Source organism: Varroa jacobsoni, unplaced genomic scaffold (assembly GCF_002532875.2).
Source record: "Varroa jacobsoni isolate VJ856 unplaced genomic scaffold, vjacob_1.0 scaffold_779, whole genome shotgun sequence".
In the NCBI taxonomy this organism is placed as follows: Eukaryota; Metazoa; Arthropoda; class Arachnida; order Mesostigmata; family Varroidae; genus Varroa; species Varroa jacobsoni.
The window spans coordinates 122,192-141,979 of NW_019213681.1; the positions used below are offsets into that span (position 1 = coordinate 122,192).

General features: G+C 40.1%; 1 protein-coding gene across 6 annotated transcripts; it reads left to right on the forward strand.

The window, feature by feature from the left end:
- The first annotated feature begins 350 nt into the window (after nucleotides 1–350).
- Nucleotides 351–18,530, forward strand: LOC111263635 (choline-phosphate cytidylyltransferase B). Of its 6 annotated transcripts, none has more exons than XR_015312394.1 (9): nucleotides 351–579; nucleotides 2,303–2,369; nucleotides 6,635–6,770; nucleotides 10,122–10,260; nucleotides 10,707–10,834; nucleotides 11,164–11,496; nucleotides 13,389–13,556; nucleotides 14,618–15,438; nucleotides 16,080–16,219. XR_015312394.1 is itself a non-coding variant. In XM_086969728.1 (8 exons), exons 2-8 carry the CDS (start codon nucleotides 2,025–2,027, stop codon nucleotides 15,170–15,172), a joined length of 1,401 nt encoding a protein of 466 aa, XP_086825854.1. In that variant the 5' UTR covers nucleotides 354–579; nucleotides 1,595–2,024; the 3' UTR covers nucleotides 15,173–15,946. The 6 variants fall into 6 exon arrangements, 2 of the variants coding, with proteins under 2 accessions (XP_086825854.1, XP_086825855.1); XR_015312392.1 differs by lacking the exon at nucleotides 6,635–6,770 and adding an exon at nucleotides 1,595–2,035 and having other exon boundaries at nucleotides 354–579; XR_015312393.1 differs by lacking the exon at nucleotides 6,635–6,770 and adding an exon at nucleotides 1,595–1,987 and having other exon boundaries at nucleotides 354–579.
- The last annotated feature ends 1,258 nt before the right edge of the window (nucleotides 18,531–19,788 follow it).

Consider the following 19,788-nt stretch of genomic DNA (forward strand, 5'->3'; position numbering starts at 1 on the left):
CGTACCACTTGTATCTTGGTCGAATTGTGCTTTCGAAAACCTGTTCCATCAATTCTACCATATCCGTTATCCGCGTCCAGTTAATGATTATTTTGAATACTAGTATAAACCGTTTGAGGTCGTGATCGTTCAATGTGCGGAGAACAATGATGTCAGTCTTTCTCGTGCATAATTCTAGATGCACGTTTGCACAAAAGTATATTATTCGTTTCGTTTTGCATCCTTCACATAAACGCTATAATATAATATTTTTGTAAAAAGCTATTTTTTGAAGGGTAATGCCTCAGCAGCGTACTTACATTTTCTGAATTTCCGCCAAAGCGAAGTTCAAATTTATCTGTTGTCTGCTCAGTCTCAGTATTTAGCGACCAACATTCGATCAGCTTTTAGGTGGCATTCGCAAAATACGTATTGTCCCGGACGATCGGTCGACTGACTGACTGAGTGGGAAAGCTTCTTGTAGTGTATGTGTGTCTATGCGTTCTAGAGAATCTCCGTAAAGCAAGTGTGAAAAAGTCCTATGTGCGTGAAATCGAGTGAATTCGGCTAAATGCATTAGAACTGACCCACGACAAGCACGTAAGTGTCGGTACGCTGTTTTATTCGATTTCAATGAAAATAACGGGAGAGATCAATTGAGTTAATTGCCGATGGATTTTTTACGTTAGGAATTCATCTCCTCCTCATGTACATCCTGCAGGGCCCTTGTGGAACAGTGGGTCGCAGCTCTCGGGCAGGTATCACATAATCTATATAGTGGACCGTGCGGACGCGCAGTTCGGCATACGAATGATTTTCACGGCAAAAACAACAACAGCGGTCAATTTCAAGTGTGCGTGAAAGATGACTGTGTTATATTTCGGAACAGCGAGATGGTTTCAGAGATGATTTAATTGAACCTTGCTGGCTGATGATACGTTAATATAGCTAGAGAGAAGGGGATGAAGTAACACAATACGAGAGCTGCGCAGTCTCACTTGGCCTGACGTCGAGAGTCTTGACGAGGGAAAAAAATCTTAGGTCGGAGAATGGACTAACTAGTCTATTAGCTAACTGATCAACCGTGGAAAGAACACAGCGGCGCTATCCAGTCATCGTTATACTATAATACTTGTAGTGCTGCTCGGAGCTTTCAATATGATACGAACGTGAGAAACAATTATGATTGATACGTTCACGTGAGGGTCATTTTGGTGGGGATGTTGATAACATTTCGCAAATTTTTTTTTCTCCTCATTTTGACTTAATCCGCCAACCAACGCAGAACGCTTGTTCACAAGTAGTCTAAAACGAAACGAAAAAATTGATTTATTATAATCTGCGCAAATTGTTCACTATGTCATCCCACGAATTAAGATTATAGCATAATTAATTTTTCTCGTGTTACTGACCGTATCGGACTCGTTGTATATCGAATTATATAAAGACAAACTGAACCGCTGGCGGTCGGCTTCCAGGCGGATATGTGATTCAATAAGACAATAAAGCGGAACATAGAATAGAACAGAACAGAGCGGAGTGGCCGCGGTACCCTCCGCAAGTGTTCATTGTGATATCTGCTACGGCTCGAAATTTGACCATTGATTTCTTTCAGACAAGTCTCACTTATCATTCGCAAAACTCAAGCCAGCACTAACAAAACAACCAAAGCAAATGATTTCAGAGGTCTTTCGTGAGCTGCGTTCGTGACGGTTTTAATCGAGTCTGAACCCGATAGTAGGCCGTCAGGTAGACAATCGTGGATTTCTTTTTGCTAATGACCCTGGTTTGGGTTCTCGAACCAAAGAACTGCACGAACAAACTTCAATGCCGAAGCCTTTGACTGAATGGGAATATTGAGAGCATTTAGCGAGACCTCGGAAGATATAGGATCTAGTCTACGTCTACGTCTACGTGTATTACATTTAGAAACTTAACGAATCAAGAGCATGAAAAAGACACAAAGGGATTAAGCATGGATATTGTCTTCGAAGACTGAGAGAAAAGGGTTAGCTAATTAATTACGCGAACGTACTTGGTCATTAATGCTGATAGGGTAAGGATATATTTGTAAAATTTTTAGTTAATTTCACTATCAGTGGAACGCGAATTAATAACAAAAAACAATTGGAATTCCCGCAGCACCGTAAGGAATCGTTGGACTCTATCTTGCAATAAAGACTGTAACTTGCATCAATTTTTTGGAAAAAATATTTCTCGTTTTATTAACCGTTTTCGTATAGTCGTTATAACACCTTTAACTTTCGAACGAATTTTCTCGTAGGTTAAACTCTCGATAGTTACCCTGTCATTTCCATTTCAGCATGACCGAAGGGGCACGGAAAAGAAAACAGCCTGACCCAAACAGCCTTCTCACCCGACACGCTATGGTAAGTGGTCTGTCTTTCTATTATGTTATTATAAAATATATATATTGCTAGCGGCAACTAGAAAGGTTTCCATAATGATTATAAAAGTTATCTGGCGTTAGGATACAATTGTAGTAACTGCGAAAACAACAGTCAAATTTATTGGTGTCCTAATAACGGCTAAATGACATTTCTCATGCGATTCAACACATCGGACGCCGGTATTTGTGCGGTAACTTTCACTGCAGTTGTGTAGGAGACGATAATGGAACCGATTTTTTTCTCGGCTTGTCGGCTCTCTGTCCCCAGGAACTAAACATGGTAGTAGATAATTAGGTATAGTGCGATCCAGACAAGAGTTCTGAATAGGACTCGCAATAAGCAGCCTAGTTTATCTAACGTGTTATAAATGGCAGCATATTATGCCATTTGCGATAAGCAATATAGGTATGCTTAACGAGCGAGCTGGCTACGTTTTTTGTGTGGCTTAAAGTAACTTTGCTCATTCTCTTGTGCATACGCTACAAATGATTTCCTATATAGATGCAGACCAGGACATTTCACTTAATATTTACGATAACAGTTAAACGCTGTATATCGCGGTCCTTTCGTCTGTCAAAAGAAAATATTTATTGGTGTCGTAGGGCAATCGTAGTCATTTACGCGGTAGCGACAGTGTTCTCTGTTAAGCTGATTACAAATATGCCTAACTGTTCGTATTTTGTGACGTTCTCTATGCTTTTTTATACTGTAAATGACAGATGAATCATTGGCTTTCTAATCGGATATTGTAAAATACGGACGTGTATGTTGTTACTAACAACTTCGCAGTAGCATTGTCAGACTTAAATAATAAATACACTGAAAGAGAGAACAGTCGTTGACGTCGTTCCACAGACGTTTCCTGAATTCGATTAACTAGAATTAAAAACAATAAATAACAGAGGTAATTTGTTTTGTATTAGAACCACTACTGAGGTTGCTGGACTAGTCTTGCAACTCTACCTTTACACCAGTATGATATATGGAGCACCATACATTATAAATGGACACCATATATTATAAAATTCTTTCGAACGGGAGGTCCAAACCATTTGCTAGTTGTGTATTTAATTTTATATAAATTTCTGAATAATTTGCAAAATTAGACATTAATATAGTCGTTACGAAGAGGACCAAAGGGACTTCGGTTAATAGTCATCTAGTAATGTACCAACATCATATGGGGCCTCAAACAAAATGTATTATTTGATTTCGTTGAATGAAACGATAACGTTTACTGCTGCCTAACAGAAGACGGTTGGACAGTTAGTTTGCTTTATCAGAATTGTACGATCGATTCTGGTTTGTTGACGTGTTGTTATTACCAGTCAAAAACAAAATTATATGGAACTTCACGAATCAGAGACGGGCAACCATATCATTTTTGAATATGGAAAGCTAGGTACAATAAAAGCAGAATTATGCCAGCACAGCCATATTACTACTAGAAAGATCACTACGACATGACGTTCAATTACGACCAGATAGGTTATTGCATTATACATACAATTATCGTACAACGTAAAATTCAATTATCGAGCTGCACACTTGATGGATGGGTGTTCATTTTGATCATCAGTGCTATTTACATGGCAGTGATATGTGTCGTCAGTTTTATGACTCAAACGTATGCGTCTGTTGTTAGGAACTTACCTAGGAATCTCGCAATGCCAGTCGTGTACACAGAATCAAATAAGCTCGTATAAATAATGCAGGTCCTTGATGGAATTCCGTACAAGGCGCACATACAAAGGAAACATGAAATTCATTGTGAGACGCATGGAATTAAAGCATACGAGGACTTCAAAGAAAAACAACGTTAAACAGTGTACTAGTGAACATTTATGTTCATTTTTGATGTGCTATCGGTGAACAGAAAACCTAATCCAAAACTATTTTTTTAACCCATTTTTCCAGTCAATAATCCCGTCTCGGATTATACACTGTACCAATAAGAAGCAATAGTTTCAAGTACGATGGACTCTGCAGTCTTTGCAGAATTTACAAGCTGCAGCTGATAGACATCACTAATTGTACACCATTAATATATAAGACTTGGTATTGGGTTGGGCCCGCTTTCTTTGCCGATTGAACTGAAGAGAGGCGCAAGGATAAATAAAACGCTTTCTAGAGAAGTTTTTTAGATCAATGTGAATCACTGACGGGCCATTCAGATTGTTTTCTCTTATGGATTAGTCCTACTTAAACCACATTTATGGCTGTGGCAAGCCAGCAATCATAAAGGTGTGAAATAAGACCCACGTCAACCTGTCAGTTGGAATAGTAATAGCAGAAAATAGTCGGGCATCGGTTGTCAATGCCTCACAGAAAGGTATCGACTAGACAAATAATTAATCTATAGAGCTATTATATGTTGTAAGAGAACTATAGCCATTTTCTAATGGATTGTTCAGCTGTATGAGATCGTTTAAGCGTACGATTAGCTTTATATTTATAAGAGCTTTCTGTATCGTCTGCTCCGTGTAAACGCAATTACCAAATTATGCTTGTAAGGCGTTGTGCTGAGGCGGCCTAGAGTTAAAGCTGTGAAGCTGTCGACCGAGACTGAAAGCTTACAATTTTTGAGCAAGGTTTGGTATAGCGGTGGATTATATTTCTTGAATTCTTGGGAATGATGTATCGGGCGGTAGTAAAGATCCGAATCACGCGCCATCTCTTGCTCTGATTCTCAGTTTTGGACTCTGTTCGAAAATACCTCAAAATTGCTAAAACTGATTTCTGTCTGTATAGCTTGAATCAGTTCAAAACGGTATCTTTGATTAGCGGGTTTCGGTTTACTTATGATTATCGGAGGTCAACTATCTTCTCACTGGATAATTTTCACTGTAAATCATTCCCTTTAAATGAATCACTGTTCATCTTTAGAACATCAGTGAAATCACTGTAAATAATTCCCTCCCCGCACTAACTTTGATGGCAGCGTTTTCGGTTCTATAAGTACTATCAAAAATTCAAAGATAATCTTAATTATAACCCTGTTGGTAATTAAATGAAAACTGCCTCTACATTTCGTTATGTCAGCGTCAACTGCACCAGTTCAGATTCGACCACAGTCGCGGTTTTTGACGTAACCTGCTTCACATTGCTGAGTATTGTTTGTTTCGTTGAGGCTGCCGTAGAATTTTTATTGGGTGGCTCCCGTTGCGTGGACCCCCATCGTTGACAACGTCACAGCCGCAGACAAACGAACCAGATTGCGTTACATCTGCCACCTGCCGCTGCCGCCGCCATAATCGTCCTATCGCGTTGGTCATGCTGCTGCCGCCACCGCCGCCGCCGCCGCCGCCACGGCGGTTGATAGTAGTCTCGCCACTCATGCTTGTCAGTCAGTGAGTCACGCAGTCACTCAGTCTGCTAGTGGGATGTTGGATTTAATGCTAGCAGACGGCGTAAGTTGCCGTGGTTTCTGTGGTCATGGTTAGTGGTGAAGATGAATGCTCCGGCCTATACATCCGTAAGAGTTTTGTTCGAGTTCGCACGGCCGTACTTCTCTCCATCCGCGCGGCCTCTCGAAGATACAATCACAGCGAAATGAGCAATGACGAGTACCGTTACAGTAAAGGTTCTTTTGTAGTTCTCTATACTCACACAGAAACCGATTAGAGACTGTTTGATCCATAAATTAGGCCATGTCCACTTCATTTGCTACCTGGCAAGCGCAACGTAAACTGTGTACACGAAACGGAAATCTGAAGAAAAACTGAGCTGCTACCTGTGCTGGTTGAGCACAAGAACAAAAAAAAAATAGGTAGTGTTGCGCGCGCAAGGTTTTTCTAACAGCAAGAGAGCGACATTGGGAGGAGGGGCAAAACTGGTCCCTCCACGAGGAGGGCTGGCAAGTACGATGATCATTATCGCTTGTCTGGCAGAAGTGTTGAAGCATTTGAATCGTTGTCAGGCGAGCGTCAGTTCTGAGCTAATATTTTGCTTTAGCAAAGTTATAAGCAAAAATCAAAACCGGTAGTGACAGAGACTAGGGCAAAGTCGAACGACTGATAGTGCCCTCTGTCTCGCGAAATGTTTGTTTGCATTTTCTCATCAAATGTTCAGCGGAAGGCAATTAACATATATATGAATATTCTCATGATGAAATTTGCCATTTAAAGTTACACCTAAGAAAACCTCGTGAGGCTGATTAAAGCCAGCGTTTGTTTGATCAAACGCGAGCTGCGCTAATTTTGCGTGATCATTGTTTCCCTGAACGAACTTCGGACGGACTGAAGGGGCTGTGAGAAGCAATATACGTTACCCGCACAACGTAACGTGTGGACTGGTACAGTGATATCTCTTACAGTAGAGAGCAGGATGGCAACAGCGCGTGGGAGGAACTGTTGCAGCAAGACAGCATGGCCAGTTCTGGTGAGAAACGCATTACAAAGTATTACACACACACGAGATTTTTTCCGTTTTATTTTTTTTTTTTCATTTTTATTGACACATTAAATACCGGAAACATCAGAAACTGTTTATACTCCACAAACCGTGTTCTGTCCTACCGGCTTGATCCATCAACTGTGTATGCCATTGTAGTAGTACGCCCATCTTTAATCGTATGTTCGGTCGAAAGCGTGTCGCACGTGACGTTACTTTTTACAATTTGCTTCACGTAGGATTCTTCCAGATCAACATTCTGATGTCCATGAACATAAACTTTCATTTTGTTGGATGTTTTAATTTTAAATTGTAAATATGTAAAAATAAAAATGAAAGATATTTTTATAAAACTGACCCTTTTGTAACGAATACTCTGGAGACTTTTATATTAATAAATAAAAAAAAATAATAAAATAAAAATAAAAAAAAAATAATAATAATAATAATAAAATAATAAAAAAATAATTCTGGCCTGTAGATTTCCGAATTGTTTAAAAATATTCCTGAGTAAAATCTCAGGAAAGCTGCCTTACCAAAAATAACCGATCTGTTATTTTTGTTTCGACGTCAAATTTTAGTCTAGTATTAATAACTGACGTACCACGTTGGCACGCCACACATTAGGCCGGCCGTGTGAGAACACCTAGTACTACGTTCATATCTTGGACGGGAATGTATATATATTAGAGGGAACCCCTCCACCTTTTTTGTAAATACACCTACGATTCGATCTAAAACGACCAAGCAGTCCTTAATGTCGGTACGGGATCGAGGTCAAGGAGCCAACATGAGCCTTCAGATACTTTTTGGCTTAGATGTCGTTCTTTGATATAACTAGAGTGCCCGTACAAGAAAACGTGCCTTTCAGTAAAACAGATTATGTAGCCATATGTTGCCCTCACTGGCTTTTTTCCGCAAAACTTATAGTAATGGAAATAGTGAAGGCTTGAGAAGGAAGATCGGGTAAGATCCGCCGGATAAAAACGCGAATGCGGTTCTATCCTTTTTTGTTTAGATCGTGCCAGTTGCACATGTGCTTCGTTACTAGAGCGTAGTCAACAGAGCATGCACATCAAAAATGTTGTTCTCGCCGGAAAAGGCAGGGAACTGTCGTTTGAAGCGAGATACAAAAAAATGTCTGATAAATAGCAGCGGTAATCAAGTAACTGCCCCGGGGCACCAAGACAATTATTGTTCTGCCTCTGAGTAATAACAATATCTGTTGATGGTGAAAAATCTGACTATGTGGTACGGAATTTTTTGGGCACTTAAACTTCGATGAATTAAAGGCTGATGTCCTGAGACTTATACGCTTACTCAACACTTGGATTGAGTCAGCATAAAGTAAAACAAGTTCCGGCGAAACAGAACCTACTATTAGCCTAGAGTTACCTGCTGTATTTACGTAGACTATCTTTGACACGATATATCGTCACTATATCTTTTGTGTGTACTTTAGGGTGCGCCATAGTGACTTAACGTGTACCTGTTTGTAACGATTATCGGCCTGGTTTTATTGATGCTCCCTATTTCAGTTACTATGTTGATGAGTTTATTTTAAAGGAGGAGAACATTTTCCGTTCTAAAATAGTTAACTTGATTACTGCTAGTGCTAAAAGAGGGTACAAATTTTCGCGTTTTCAAATCCCGAACCTTCACAGTGTTGCTTCTCTACATTTTCTCAACTAATCGATGTGTCGAGTCCACTAGAATCTTTTACTATTTAAAATTAGTTCGCTGTGAAACCGATTCGGCTGAAGTCGCGTCAAACTTTTGCGTCATTTTTTGAGCTATACTTATGTCATAACTCCAGTCATCAGGTTTTGCAGCGTTTATTTATACGATAATCGGGTCACAAATCAGTGCCGACCCTGCGGGACCGCTGCCAATTAGCAAGTTTTAATTAAGATTCATAGCGAGCATCTCCGTATCACAATATCCCCATTCAAATTGACAATAGGAACAGCGCATTGTCAAAAAGCCGTCCTATCATAAGGCCGAATGTAGTTGGTATACTACCGTAGCAATACAACATTATTGATCGATTTAGTGTGCCCAATTGATTTTGTTTGTCAAACCAATAATCCCCCGTACAACCCCATGCAACCCCAGCATAATTGAGGCAATATAGCGGAGTAGCACTGCTGTTGCTGAAATATTGTTCGCATTGGGTTAAACATAACTGTCAGAGTAGTAAGTTCAGGCTGGCAGAAGACTTTTGTGGCCGGGTATGCCTAATTTTCGTGGGTATATGCATGCATAAGTAGACGTCCAAGGGAGGCATTGAGCATGATGCATATATATATATATATATTTTTAGATTGTAGAAATTATGTTCGTACATTGCGTGTTTATAGCTGCGGTGGGCAACACATGCATGGATAGTAGCTGTTCGCGCGTGCTGGCGAATCTGCTCCTAGTATACATAGACGGAATTTTCCGACTACGTATACTAGGGGCAGGTATAGATTTGTGGAGTTGGGCAAGATGCAAGAAACTAGTAATTTTTGGAAGCAGTACTATTATTAATTATATATATATTATTAGTACCTTCGGTGAGTGCCACGAGCGGCTTTCGTGAATTGTGAAATGCCAAACCTAGTTCGCTAGTATTGCTTCATGTAAATGGTTCCAGTTTGAAACAAGTTGTCGTCCATTATGGAACTATTGTGTAGAAGTACGCATATTATGCGATACAAAAAACGACAGCTAAAGTAGCGGCGTGTGTAAAGGTATTGTTACAGGTATTACGGTTTTCCCCTTCTCTTATGCCATGTAACAAAAAAATCAGATCGAGGCGAAATAAACATGACAGGGAACATTCGCTTCGTGACTTTTGACCTCTCATTTTGAAAATCGTCACTGTATTGAAATTGAAGGGAAAATTGCAGTTTCGAATATTGAAGATTTCTAGACGAGGTTACTATTCCGTATCGTATAGCCACGGCAATGGGTAGCTAGAGGATCACAAAGGTTTTCCTACCAGCGATAGGTGAAGGGTTTATAATAGCTCATGCAGATCCCGCTTCAATTTTACCAACATTCTCAAATATACGACATGGGGCCATTAACCTTCCCCAATGTGTTATTTGTCGTCTGCCTTTCTTTTTACCTACATGAGGTTCGTGTGCAAATCATGCATGCAAAATTAAACATGAGATTGTCCACATGTCTACAATTCATTATATACATCGGATTGGATTATATATATATCAGATACATCATTCTACATTAATGGTGGTTTTTATAAAATCGACCATATGTACAAACCAATATTTGAGAAATAGCTTGTTGAAACTTTCATGCTATTTGCTTTTCTATTGAAAATTTTTCTAGGCACTTAATACTCCCGCGGTGTTTTTTGACGATCCGCAAGCTATTGCGGTACGTGAAGCATGTGATTACAGCATTAAAATTACAATTGAAATGGCCAAAGCAGGCACGACCCCTCGGCCCATCCGCATTTACGCTGACGGTATGTATTCTACAAATAGTATAATTGAAGTTTGGGATTTCATCACACACGCATTGTCAACACCGGATTGCGTTTTAGGAGTAGCCACATTGTTGATTAGTTATTAATTGATGTTGATTAAATGTTTAACCGTGAATTTGCATAAAACTGGTTTGTTGCCTTCTCCTTTGTTGAGCAAGTTTTCTTTTCGGTTCAACCGTGATGAAATGGTAACTGTTTTTCAAATCTACAGTAAATTCTTACTAGTTGGATATAAAAGCCAGTGGTATACCGATTGATCTTTTCTTTTCCGTCCAGGTGTTTACAGTTTTAAAAGGCTTCGAAAACTGTTACAAATCGTTAGGTTTATTAGGTGTTTGTCCTTTTCTACAAAATAGGCCACACTGACTGGCGTGCAATAATCAAGCTTTGAGCAAACGTATTTCGTGCTGTGTCAAATTTTTCAGGCATTTATGACCTTTTCCATCAAGGCCATGCTAGGCAGTTAATGCAAGCTAAGTCTATGTTCCCCAACGTGTACTTAATCGTGGGCTGCTGCTCGGACCAACTTACCCATGCTAAAAAAGGAAAAACAGTACGTTTTACGTTTTCGGTTTTGTTTCAGCTTTTGTAGGGCTTTGTACCTGACAACGTCGGTGGAAAAGTCGCCATAACACCGCTATTAAAAACGTGATACGCATTTTGGGAAACTTCAATAAGTAATCACCAAGTTAGGATAGTGACTTCGATTTTACAGCTTGTCAAAGAAGCTGTCTACCATGCTAACTAAAGTGTGGTCTGCATAAGAATAGTATTATTAGTGGGTACCGACCCCGACAATCACACCAAGCTTATTACCTGTCTTGGAATTGCATCATAATTCAGTATGCCCCTTTTCTCATTTCCTTATTTTTAACTACTTAGGTGATGACTGACGAAGAGCGGTGTGAAGCTCTACGCCACTGTCGTTATGTGGATGAAGTCGTTCGGGACGCTCCGTGGGAGCTGGATGATGCTTTTCTTGAACGGCATAAGATCGACTTCGTCGCTCACGACGATATCCCGTACGGTACCGCTGACGCAGATGATGTATACCGGTTTATTAAAGAGCGCGGCATGTTCGTTGCTACCCAGCGGACAGAAGGTGTTTCAACGTCCGATCTCGTAGCACGAATCGTCCGAGACTACGATATGTACGTGAGGAGGAATTTGGACAGAGGATACTCGGCCAAAGAGATGAATGTCTCTTTTCTGAATGTAAGTTCCAAGGTCCTTAAAGCAACAGTCGTCTGCTGCCTTGCTGATTATTAGCTTCTTACTAGCAAAAAAAAAGCAAAGACTGAAAGGTCGAAAGAATACTGCAACAGACTAAGGTCCGAAGAGTAACTTTCAATGGCATTCACAAAGAAACTCACCGCACCCTTGAGAGATTAAAAAAGAGCCCTAATATAGATATGGAAGTACAGCATTAAAATACTGACCTTTCAGCGATAAAATAACAAGCCAGGGTTGCGTTTTGCCACGAATTTATCTCGTGAACAGAAACTAGCATTTCAAAAAGTAATCAGTTGTTGAAACAAAAAGCGCAAGAACCCATAGAATGAATTTCCATCTTGCAACGAAATACAGGATAAACAGACGACTTGACGTGTACTATTTTAGAGGAACATCACACACTATTTTAGTAGTCACTTTAAAATAGGTAGGTTAGACTGACGTGTCTCGTGATTATTTTTCTAAGTCGTTGAAATCAGCGTAATGTAAAGCTGAGCGCACACACTTATCTCTAAAACCGCTGGTAAGTTCTAGCCCAACACATCTATTCTTGACTTGGGTCTCCTTACCACCCAATTTGCGCTACGAAAAAATATTGCAAAAAATGTTGAGATAACATTTGATTACTAAGATTAACCCTCTGGTCATGGCGGTCGGTGGCTGTTGCTAACACTGATTTATTGTTAGTGTTATGCGCTATATGCCACATAAAACTCGTGTGATTTTTGTTTGATAGCAGTGTCTTCAAACGATTGCCGAGTTTGTAGGTTTACGTATTGAATATATTTATCAATCAGTAATAATCAGAATGCATTCTCAGTTGAAGCTTTCTTAGAATCCCAACAAACTGTTGTGTAAAAATCAAGGCCTCTCTTGGTCTCAGTGATCTTGCTATTGTTTTTTTAAAAAAATTGAAACTTATAGAAGGCCTTCTGAAACCGTTTGAACAATAAATTGTCTAACATGGTCTAACTTGCTCCAAGTCGGTGAGAACTAGCCCTTGAAAGAAAATGCTCGACGACTAACCACACTTTACGCGCTGTCCGCCCCAGGATGTAAGAAGGATAAGGCCATGACTGATTTAACGAGACATACAAACACACAAAACTGAGTTTGGTGCTGTATTAACAAAAACATACAGACTAGTACCTACAGACGATGTTAAATAATCTTGACTAAGCTCGTAAAAGGTCTACTGGTCTCTTAAATATTATCTCTACTCGACTCTCATAGAGGATGACCGTTGTAATGTAATAAAAATTGTCAATGTTTTGTTTTACCTCATGCGCATAACAATAAATGCAATAAAAACATGTTTATGTTTTTATTGCTTAAAAATATTTTTATTGTTCCTAAAATTCAATGGTGATCTTGGCCCTCCTGATTAGTTGTTCACGTCCGGTGGATCTTGCTCACACTTGTATACGTTTGAATGGAATTTATCTTTCACTATCAAAGCTTTGCTATATTGTACCACAATTATGACACCTCTATGACTATTGGCTAGATGCAATGTACTTGCTTTGTTTCCTAGCTGACCTTAATACACTGCACTCCTTAGCGATACTTTGTCTCGTCGTCTCCATTGCTTCATATTGGTAATTCCTATAAGCAAACAGAACACTTCCTGCATTTAGGTAAGGCATGCACACGTCAGAATTTTTATCTAGTGCTATGTCGTCCCTTCTCTGTCCCAGATTCTTTCTGCTCTGGCTTTTGTTAGTCTACTACAATCAGTGCAATCACCAGCATGCAAAACCTTACGATACCCTGCTTGGCTCCGTAGGTCTACCGCCTATCTGAGTGAACCTTAGAACAACGACATCGCTTCTATAGTACAGGATATTTACAAAATTGTTGTTGGTTTGTTATAGGAGAAGAAGTTTCAGCTCCAAAACAAGATGGATGCGCTTAAAAAAAAGGGCAACGATCTTGTAGAAAACCTTGGAGAGAAAAAACACGAACTCATCACCAAGTGGGAAGAGAAATCCCGTGAGTTCATCCATAGTTTCTTGGAACTCTTCGGAAGAGACGGAACACTGGTGAGTGAATGTGAAATGTTTGTATATAGTCAAAGAAACAAGCCAATTGTTTTCGTGTTTTCATCAGGCGTAACAAAGGAAGTGTCGGGTTATCATCCATTATAGGGGTGAATGTTATCCAATATGCCGGGACTTAAATAAATTGAATCAATAAACAACACTTAGGCAGCACGATCAGTAGCCGAAATATCGTACCAATCCGGGGTACATTATTGCTCTAACATTAAAAGCTATTTCTGATAAAAGACTTACAAATTTGATTAACAACATAATGCCTATATTTCGGCATGCGTGTCAGCATGGGCTTGTTGTAAGTGAAACAGATTTGGTAGCTGCGATGGTTTGAAGCAAAAGTAAACACGAAATTGGCTTATGTGGTATGACTTTATTCATGAATAAAAGGTCTGTATACATGTTACCAGCATACAGGTTACTAACTTGAGCCAATCAAGGTCAATTTACGTCGAGTCTTGGAGTGGAATAATAGAATTTTCTCTAATAGTAATATTGAAAAGGTCCATTATCTTTCTATACGAACAAGACTTTTATGCGTTTTAATTAACAATGCATTACACCCGGAACATCCCCATATATAATTACTTCTAAATAAAATGTTTCTCTTCGAACAAGTTACCCTGAAAAATCGTCGTAGTTTCTATCCATGCGAGGGCTATAGATTTTGGTCTGTGCTGTATAATAAGGCTTGTGTATAGGTGTGCATTGTCTCTACTTCCAATACCTGTACATGACATAATTTGTTGTTCTTATCTCGTCCACCTGGCATGAAGCATATACTGCTACTCCCTTGTCGTACCCTGTCATTGTTCCACATGGCATTGTTTCTATCTTTTTATCGCTTTCGGATACGTCGGTTTTGCGGTTGAGTACGTTTTTGTTGTTGTTATTGTTGTTGTTACTGCTGCTGCTGCTGCTGCTGTTGTTGTTATCATCGTTGACGGTGTCTTGTGTGGCCGTCTGTATATATCTTTATCATATCTATATATATATAGTGTGCGTGTCTATCTGTCTCGTGTTTTCTGTATTTGTCTGCTGTGCGTTAGCTGGCCGTCGGATGGACCGGCAGCTCGGCTCCTTCGCGTTCTGCTTCGCCGCCGGGTGACACGGGAAGCGAGAGCGCATCGGTACTGGCCACACCCGTTGACGAGCGCGCTGGTCAACTCCCGCACGTCTCTCGGATCGCATTCACCTCCGACCCAATCTTGAGCGAACAAACCGATCGATATGGGGCGGCTGGGTCCGCGCGAAGTCCGGATCGAAGCGAGCAACCCAAGGAAGAACAGCAGGAACAACACTGTAACGTTAAAAGTGACCGTAATCACGAAGCTGGTAGTCCAGCGATGCTGGCGATGACAACACTGCCGAAAGATAGCTTTAATGTCCAGGGAGCTCTGGGTGAAAGGGCTGTCGGTGAAAAGGTGGAAAACTTCCATACACCGCCGGGATCCCGCGGAAAATTATCGCCGAAAAAAGATAAGCCGGCCAATGGACACGGCGAATATGAGACCGATGCCGAGAAGATAACGTCAGCGGACGATGACGGCGATGATGATGATGATGTCGATTTAAATACAATCTCGAAATATGTGACCCTATAAAACCCAAGGAGGCACCAGCGACGCGAATGCTAACGTTACCTACTGATTATTGCTACTAGACGTTTGGGTGTTATCCTTTGCGAATGCGAACTTCTTTCAATTTTGGTCTGCGACGAATCCTGATGCAGTCCTGTATGCAACGCACGCTTAAATGACTGCTATCTTAAAAAGCACTAATGTCCTTCGCCCGCCTCAAGCTTACGAACTCCGCAACGACAGCAACAAAAGACCTCAACAACAATAACAACGCCAGCAGCACAAATCACGTATGGTGCAGTGCAACACACGTAGATATTCGTTCACTGCGGCACCGCATTCATTTAGGGATTAAACAGACCGTTTGTTACGTTGAGCTAGGGGAAGTCAATTAGAATTGCTAGTAGCTCCGTAGCTATAGTGCCCTTTCTTGTGAGTAAACAATGAATCTTTCGACTTGTAGTATATTCATTAACTGATAGCGAATCACAGCGGAGGCAGGCGCTAGGACCACGTGGACCTTGTAGGTTTAAACCATGGGCCCTCTTTATTATTGCGATCGAGGAAATGAGGCTATTAAGCGGGCCGGATATCATATCTTAGTCGTAGTCGAAACTTTGTCAAGGGATCTGAACGTGAAACAATAAAGGTACATGGTAGACTATTGGACTTGGACAGTTAATCCGACCAGTTGGAATACTTGGCTGAGCACATACAACGTTGCTTGAGCCGTTAAATATGTTACATATTTCTATTCGAACGATGCGCATAAAATGAGCGTTTAAGTCAACCACTGTACTACGATCGGCTTTTTACTAAAGAATATTGAATGCATTTTCACTATGTATCAATTTACTGACCAGAAGAGAAGTATCGGCATAATCTTCTCTGGCTAACAATAACTCACCCGCTTTATAAACAAACCTTTCAGAATCTACTCTGGAACGAGGGCAAAGGCAGAATCCGAAATGTGCTTTCTCCCTCGAGTACTCCACCCGATTCGCCGAGACGAGAAAGGTCACTGTCGGATGAGGAAAGTCTAGACGATGAACACCGCAGTACAAGTGCTCGAAGCACTCTACAGTTTGACGAAAACAACGACGGCGGCGGCGGCGGCGGTGATGATAATGATCGTGCAGGTTCACCACCGACCAAGAAAGGTCGCAATATCAATAGTAACCAAGCAGCGGCTACAAATGTTGAAAGTGACGAGATAACAAGCGATAATATAAGCGTAAATTCAGTGGGCACCCGCAGGCGGAGCCGGAGATGAATGAACGTAGACAAAATACTAGGTTGGGGCCAGCAGGGATACGGGCTCGCAGCAGTGGTGGTAGCAGTATAATCCCCCTATAAGTTTGTATATTGGAGCGGGTTTGTCACGGACAAAATACAGAAGTTGGCACGTCGCTTACACTACGCCTCTCGAATGGAGCCGGTCGAGGCTATACTTTAATATTATTAATCACCGATTAAGCTGACAACCACAAAATAAACTACGAAAAAAGTTTAATGGAGCTAGAACATGACGACAAAGCATCCAGCCGATTCGCAGGAGGGTTCCGAACACAGTGAACGTGTGGTAGATATGTAAAGGTGAAGTAAAATACGTGTGTGTATGTACGAACAGACGAGTTGAATTTTCGTTATCATTGTTATTATTGTTGATAGTTTGATCCTTTGCAAGCTCTCTAACAACCCGTTTACCTTTCCAGTCCGCCCAGATCCGTACTGACGTAACGAATGTACTGATATCCGGGCTGTCCGGTAAATTACGTGTGGTAGTAGGCTAGAAGGGAATGGAAGCCTGTGTGTTTCTTAACTGACAGTAACAACTACACAATAACGTTATCCTTCATAAGTGATGTGCTCTTAAACTCTACTACGATTACTGCGTTATCATTATTATTATTAGCGTAATGGCAGGTATTATTCTTGATATTGACGGCAGTTTTTATCATGTCACTATTAGAAATACGATTTTGCCTATTGAAGTTATTGACCTCAATGCGTTTACACCTGATCGCAACAGTCAATAGGAAAACGCAAGTGCAACAGGCCGTGCAATAGGCCCTACCAAAACGTTTAAGCATCGTATACGTAGGCTAATAGTCACTTGAAGGTTTTCAGATATAAGGGTGAAGTGGCTGTTTTATTCTGACGTCGATGATGGGCGCAAGGGTGCAGTCGTCATCAGACGATTGTTGAAAAAATACGTCATTCGTCAATAGCTGGCGATCTTAGCAGACGCCAGCAGCAGAACACAACCAGCCTATTAATAAACTGGCGGATTGTTGAGTATTTGTAATAGAAACCGTAAAGTAAAAGGAAACCAGTGAAGAATGATTCGCTGAAGTGGTATTTAGGCAGACTCAAGCTTTTGTTATTGCATGCTATGATTGGCATAGGCGTTGCAGAATATCCGTCTGCGGCATGCGTGTACCATATTAACGCGAAAAAGCCAAAAAGTATATTCTTCTGAAAAACACTATTTCATGGCTAAATTAAGGAGAGGAGGCTGAAAAGTGCCTTGTTATTATAGAAAGGACATCAATGTTAAGGAAACAGTTCTCACGATCCCGGGCAAACTAACAGGTTGGAAATTGTTGACTTTGTTTCTTGGTGGAACTAAATATGTCTACATCTAAAGCACGCCGCTAACCGCGATATATATATAATCGTGCCCGCTTTAAGTTTGTCACCGAGGTTCCCTTTACGGAAACTACGATTGTTTCTTTTCTATTTTTGCTATTTAGGTAGTACAATTTCAAAGAATAGCGGCATAGGCATTATTACGGTAATTGTAGTCTGCCACACAAGTTGTGTCCTTATTTTAGGTTTATTATGCCGAAATGTCTGATTTCTAGTTTTAACCAATCTGTTTTTCTCTAGCAAATAAACAGCGACGATTGAATTAAGACTAGATAATAACACACAAACATGTTTATCTGACAAGATATCTTGAAGAAAAAAATTAATGGATATATAGCTGACTGTCTGCTGGCAGCAGTGATGAGCGGTTAGGGAAGGTTGAGCCTTAAACATCTGTGTGAATAAGGAGAACGAAGAAGAAATATCTATTCCGACAAATGGGGTATAATATGCGCGTCAATATTGTAATTTTAGCGTGTGGTTGTATCCAGATGACAAAATTGTGTGCTCAGTCCTCACAAATCCCATTTAAACTATAGCTAAATTATATATCTAATTGACGAAAAACGAAAAGAAATGACTAAAAATAATATCTAGAAGCATAGTATTACCTGCGCTGGAGTTTACTGCTTTGGAAAGGGTTACACACAACGAGAATTTTAATCCGTTAGTGACCACAACACAAAAGTGGTTAAATAAATATGGTAAAAACTCAACTCGGATTTATTAAGCATCGTATCTTTGATTGTATGACACAAGTTTCCCGAGAGAATACTATAATAAACGGGTGTATGTTTTCCTGAAATTATATACATATATATGCTAGTATTCCCAACATCTGTCGATAATTTGTATGAGTCATTCGAACCATACCCAATACGAGACTATACAATACAAGGTTTTGAATGGAGTACTTTTAGCCGATTTTTTTTTGTAAGTACGTTATTCTGTGTAGTTCTTTAAAAACGAAGGTGTTTCTACTGCTACTACTACTACTACTTTGCTTACTCAATCGGTTTCAGACCAGCTCAGTTTTGGCCTAGTTATAGGGGATTACAGCGCGGGTACAACGGGTAGCGTTGGATAGCGCAGTGACGACATAGCAGCTATGAGGGCACGAGGGTACGAGACATTTGCGTCCGAAGCTTTAAATAATTAGAACGATAGCTAGACATCTGAAGCAGCGTAATTACGTAAATGAAGCAACGCAGCGAGATTAATAAAGAAATATGTTGGGTTGCCAAAATTCGGCAATGGAGTAATGCATTGAAGTTATGGAATGACCCGGACAATGCAAGAAGTTCACTAAACCAGGTTGGCGAAAGAACCACAATGGAACAGCAACAAGAATAGCTGTATAGGAGAACCCTTAGAATTGTGCTGACTACCTTTCGGGATGTATTAGCTTATGACATAATTGACTTCTAAATCTGTGTTCAATGTAGTCTTTTTTTACCTCATGGTTTTTTTTTTATTTACTTTGGTGTATCATTCACTTTCTAAGTACTGCCTCTTCCCTGTTAATTCGTTGAAAATTGTTTATGCAGTAACGATAATTTCATGTCGAATAAATATATCTTCAATTATATTCCATATTTTCCATACTTTGCAGCGATCAAAGAGCTGTCAAAACAGATCTAAGATGATGATGGTATTTCATTTTATAGGCTATTGGAATGTTTAAGAATGAAAAACTGTTAAATCCTTCTATTAAAAATACTTAAAATAGAACAACTCGAGTACGTAATTATTCAATGCTCAAACGGATTAAGATGATACGTATGTATCATGCTTCATAGATGGTAACTATAGCACATGTACATTTGATGGAAGCAACACGCCAATATCTGCGAGTCGCTAGGAGCCATCTTATTTCTAATCTACCAAAAAGATCCTGGCATTACCTAGAAGACACTATAAGTTTACTATTGCGCACACCTCATGTAAAGACCTACGACAACGGTCTCGATGAAACATCTATACGTAGA

Coding starts and splice junctions, on each gene's coding strand:
- LOC111263635 (XM_086969728.1), top strand. Junction 11,497..13,388: donor TGAATGTCTCTTTTCTGAAT/GTAAGTTCCAAG, acceptor GGTTTGTTATAG/GAGAAGAAGTTTCAGCTCCA. Junction 13,557..14,617: donor TCGGAAGAGACGGAACACTG/GTGAGTGAATGT, acceptor GCTGTGCGTTAG/CTGGCCGTCGGATGGACCGG.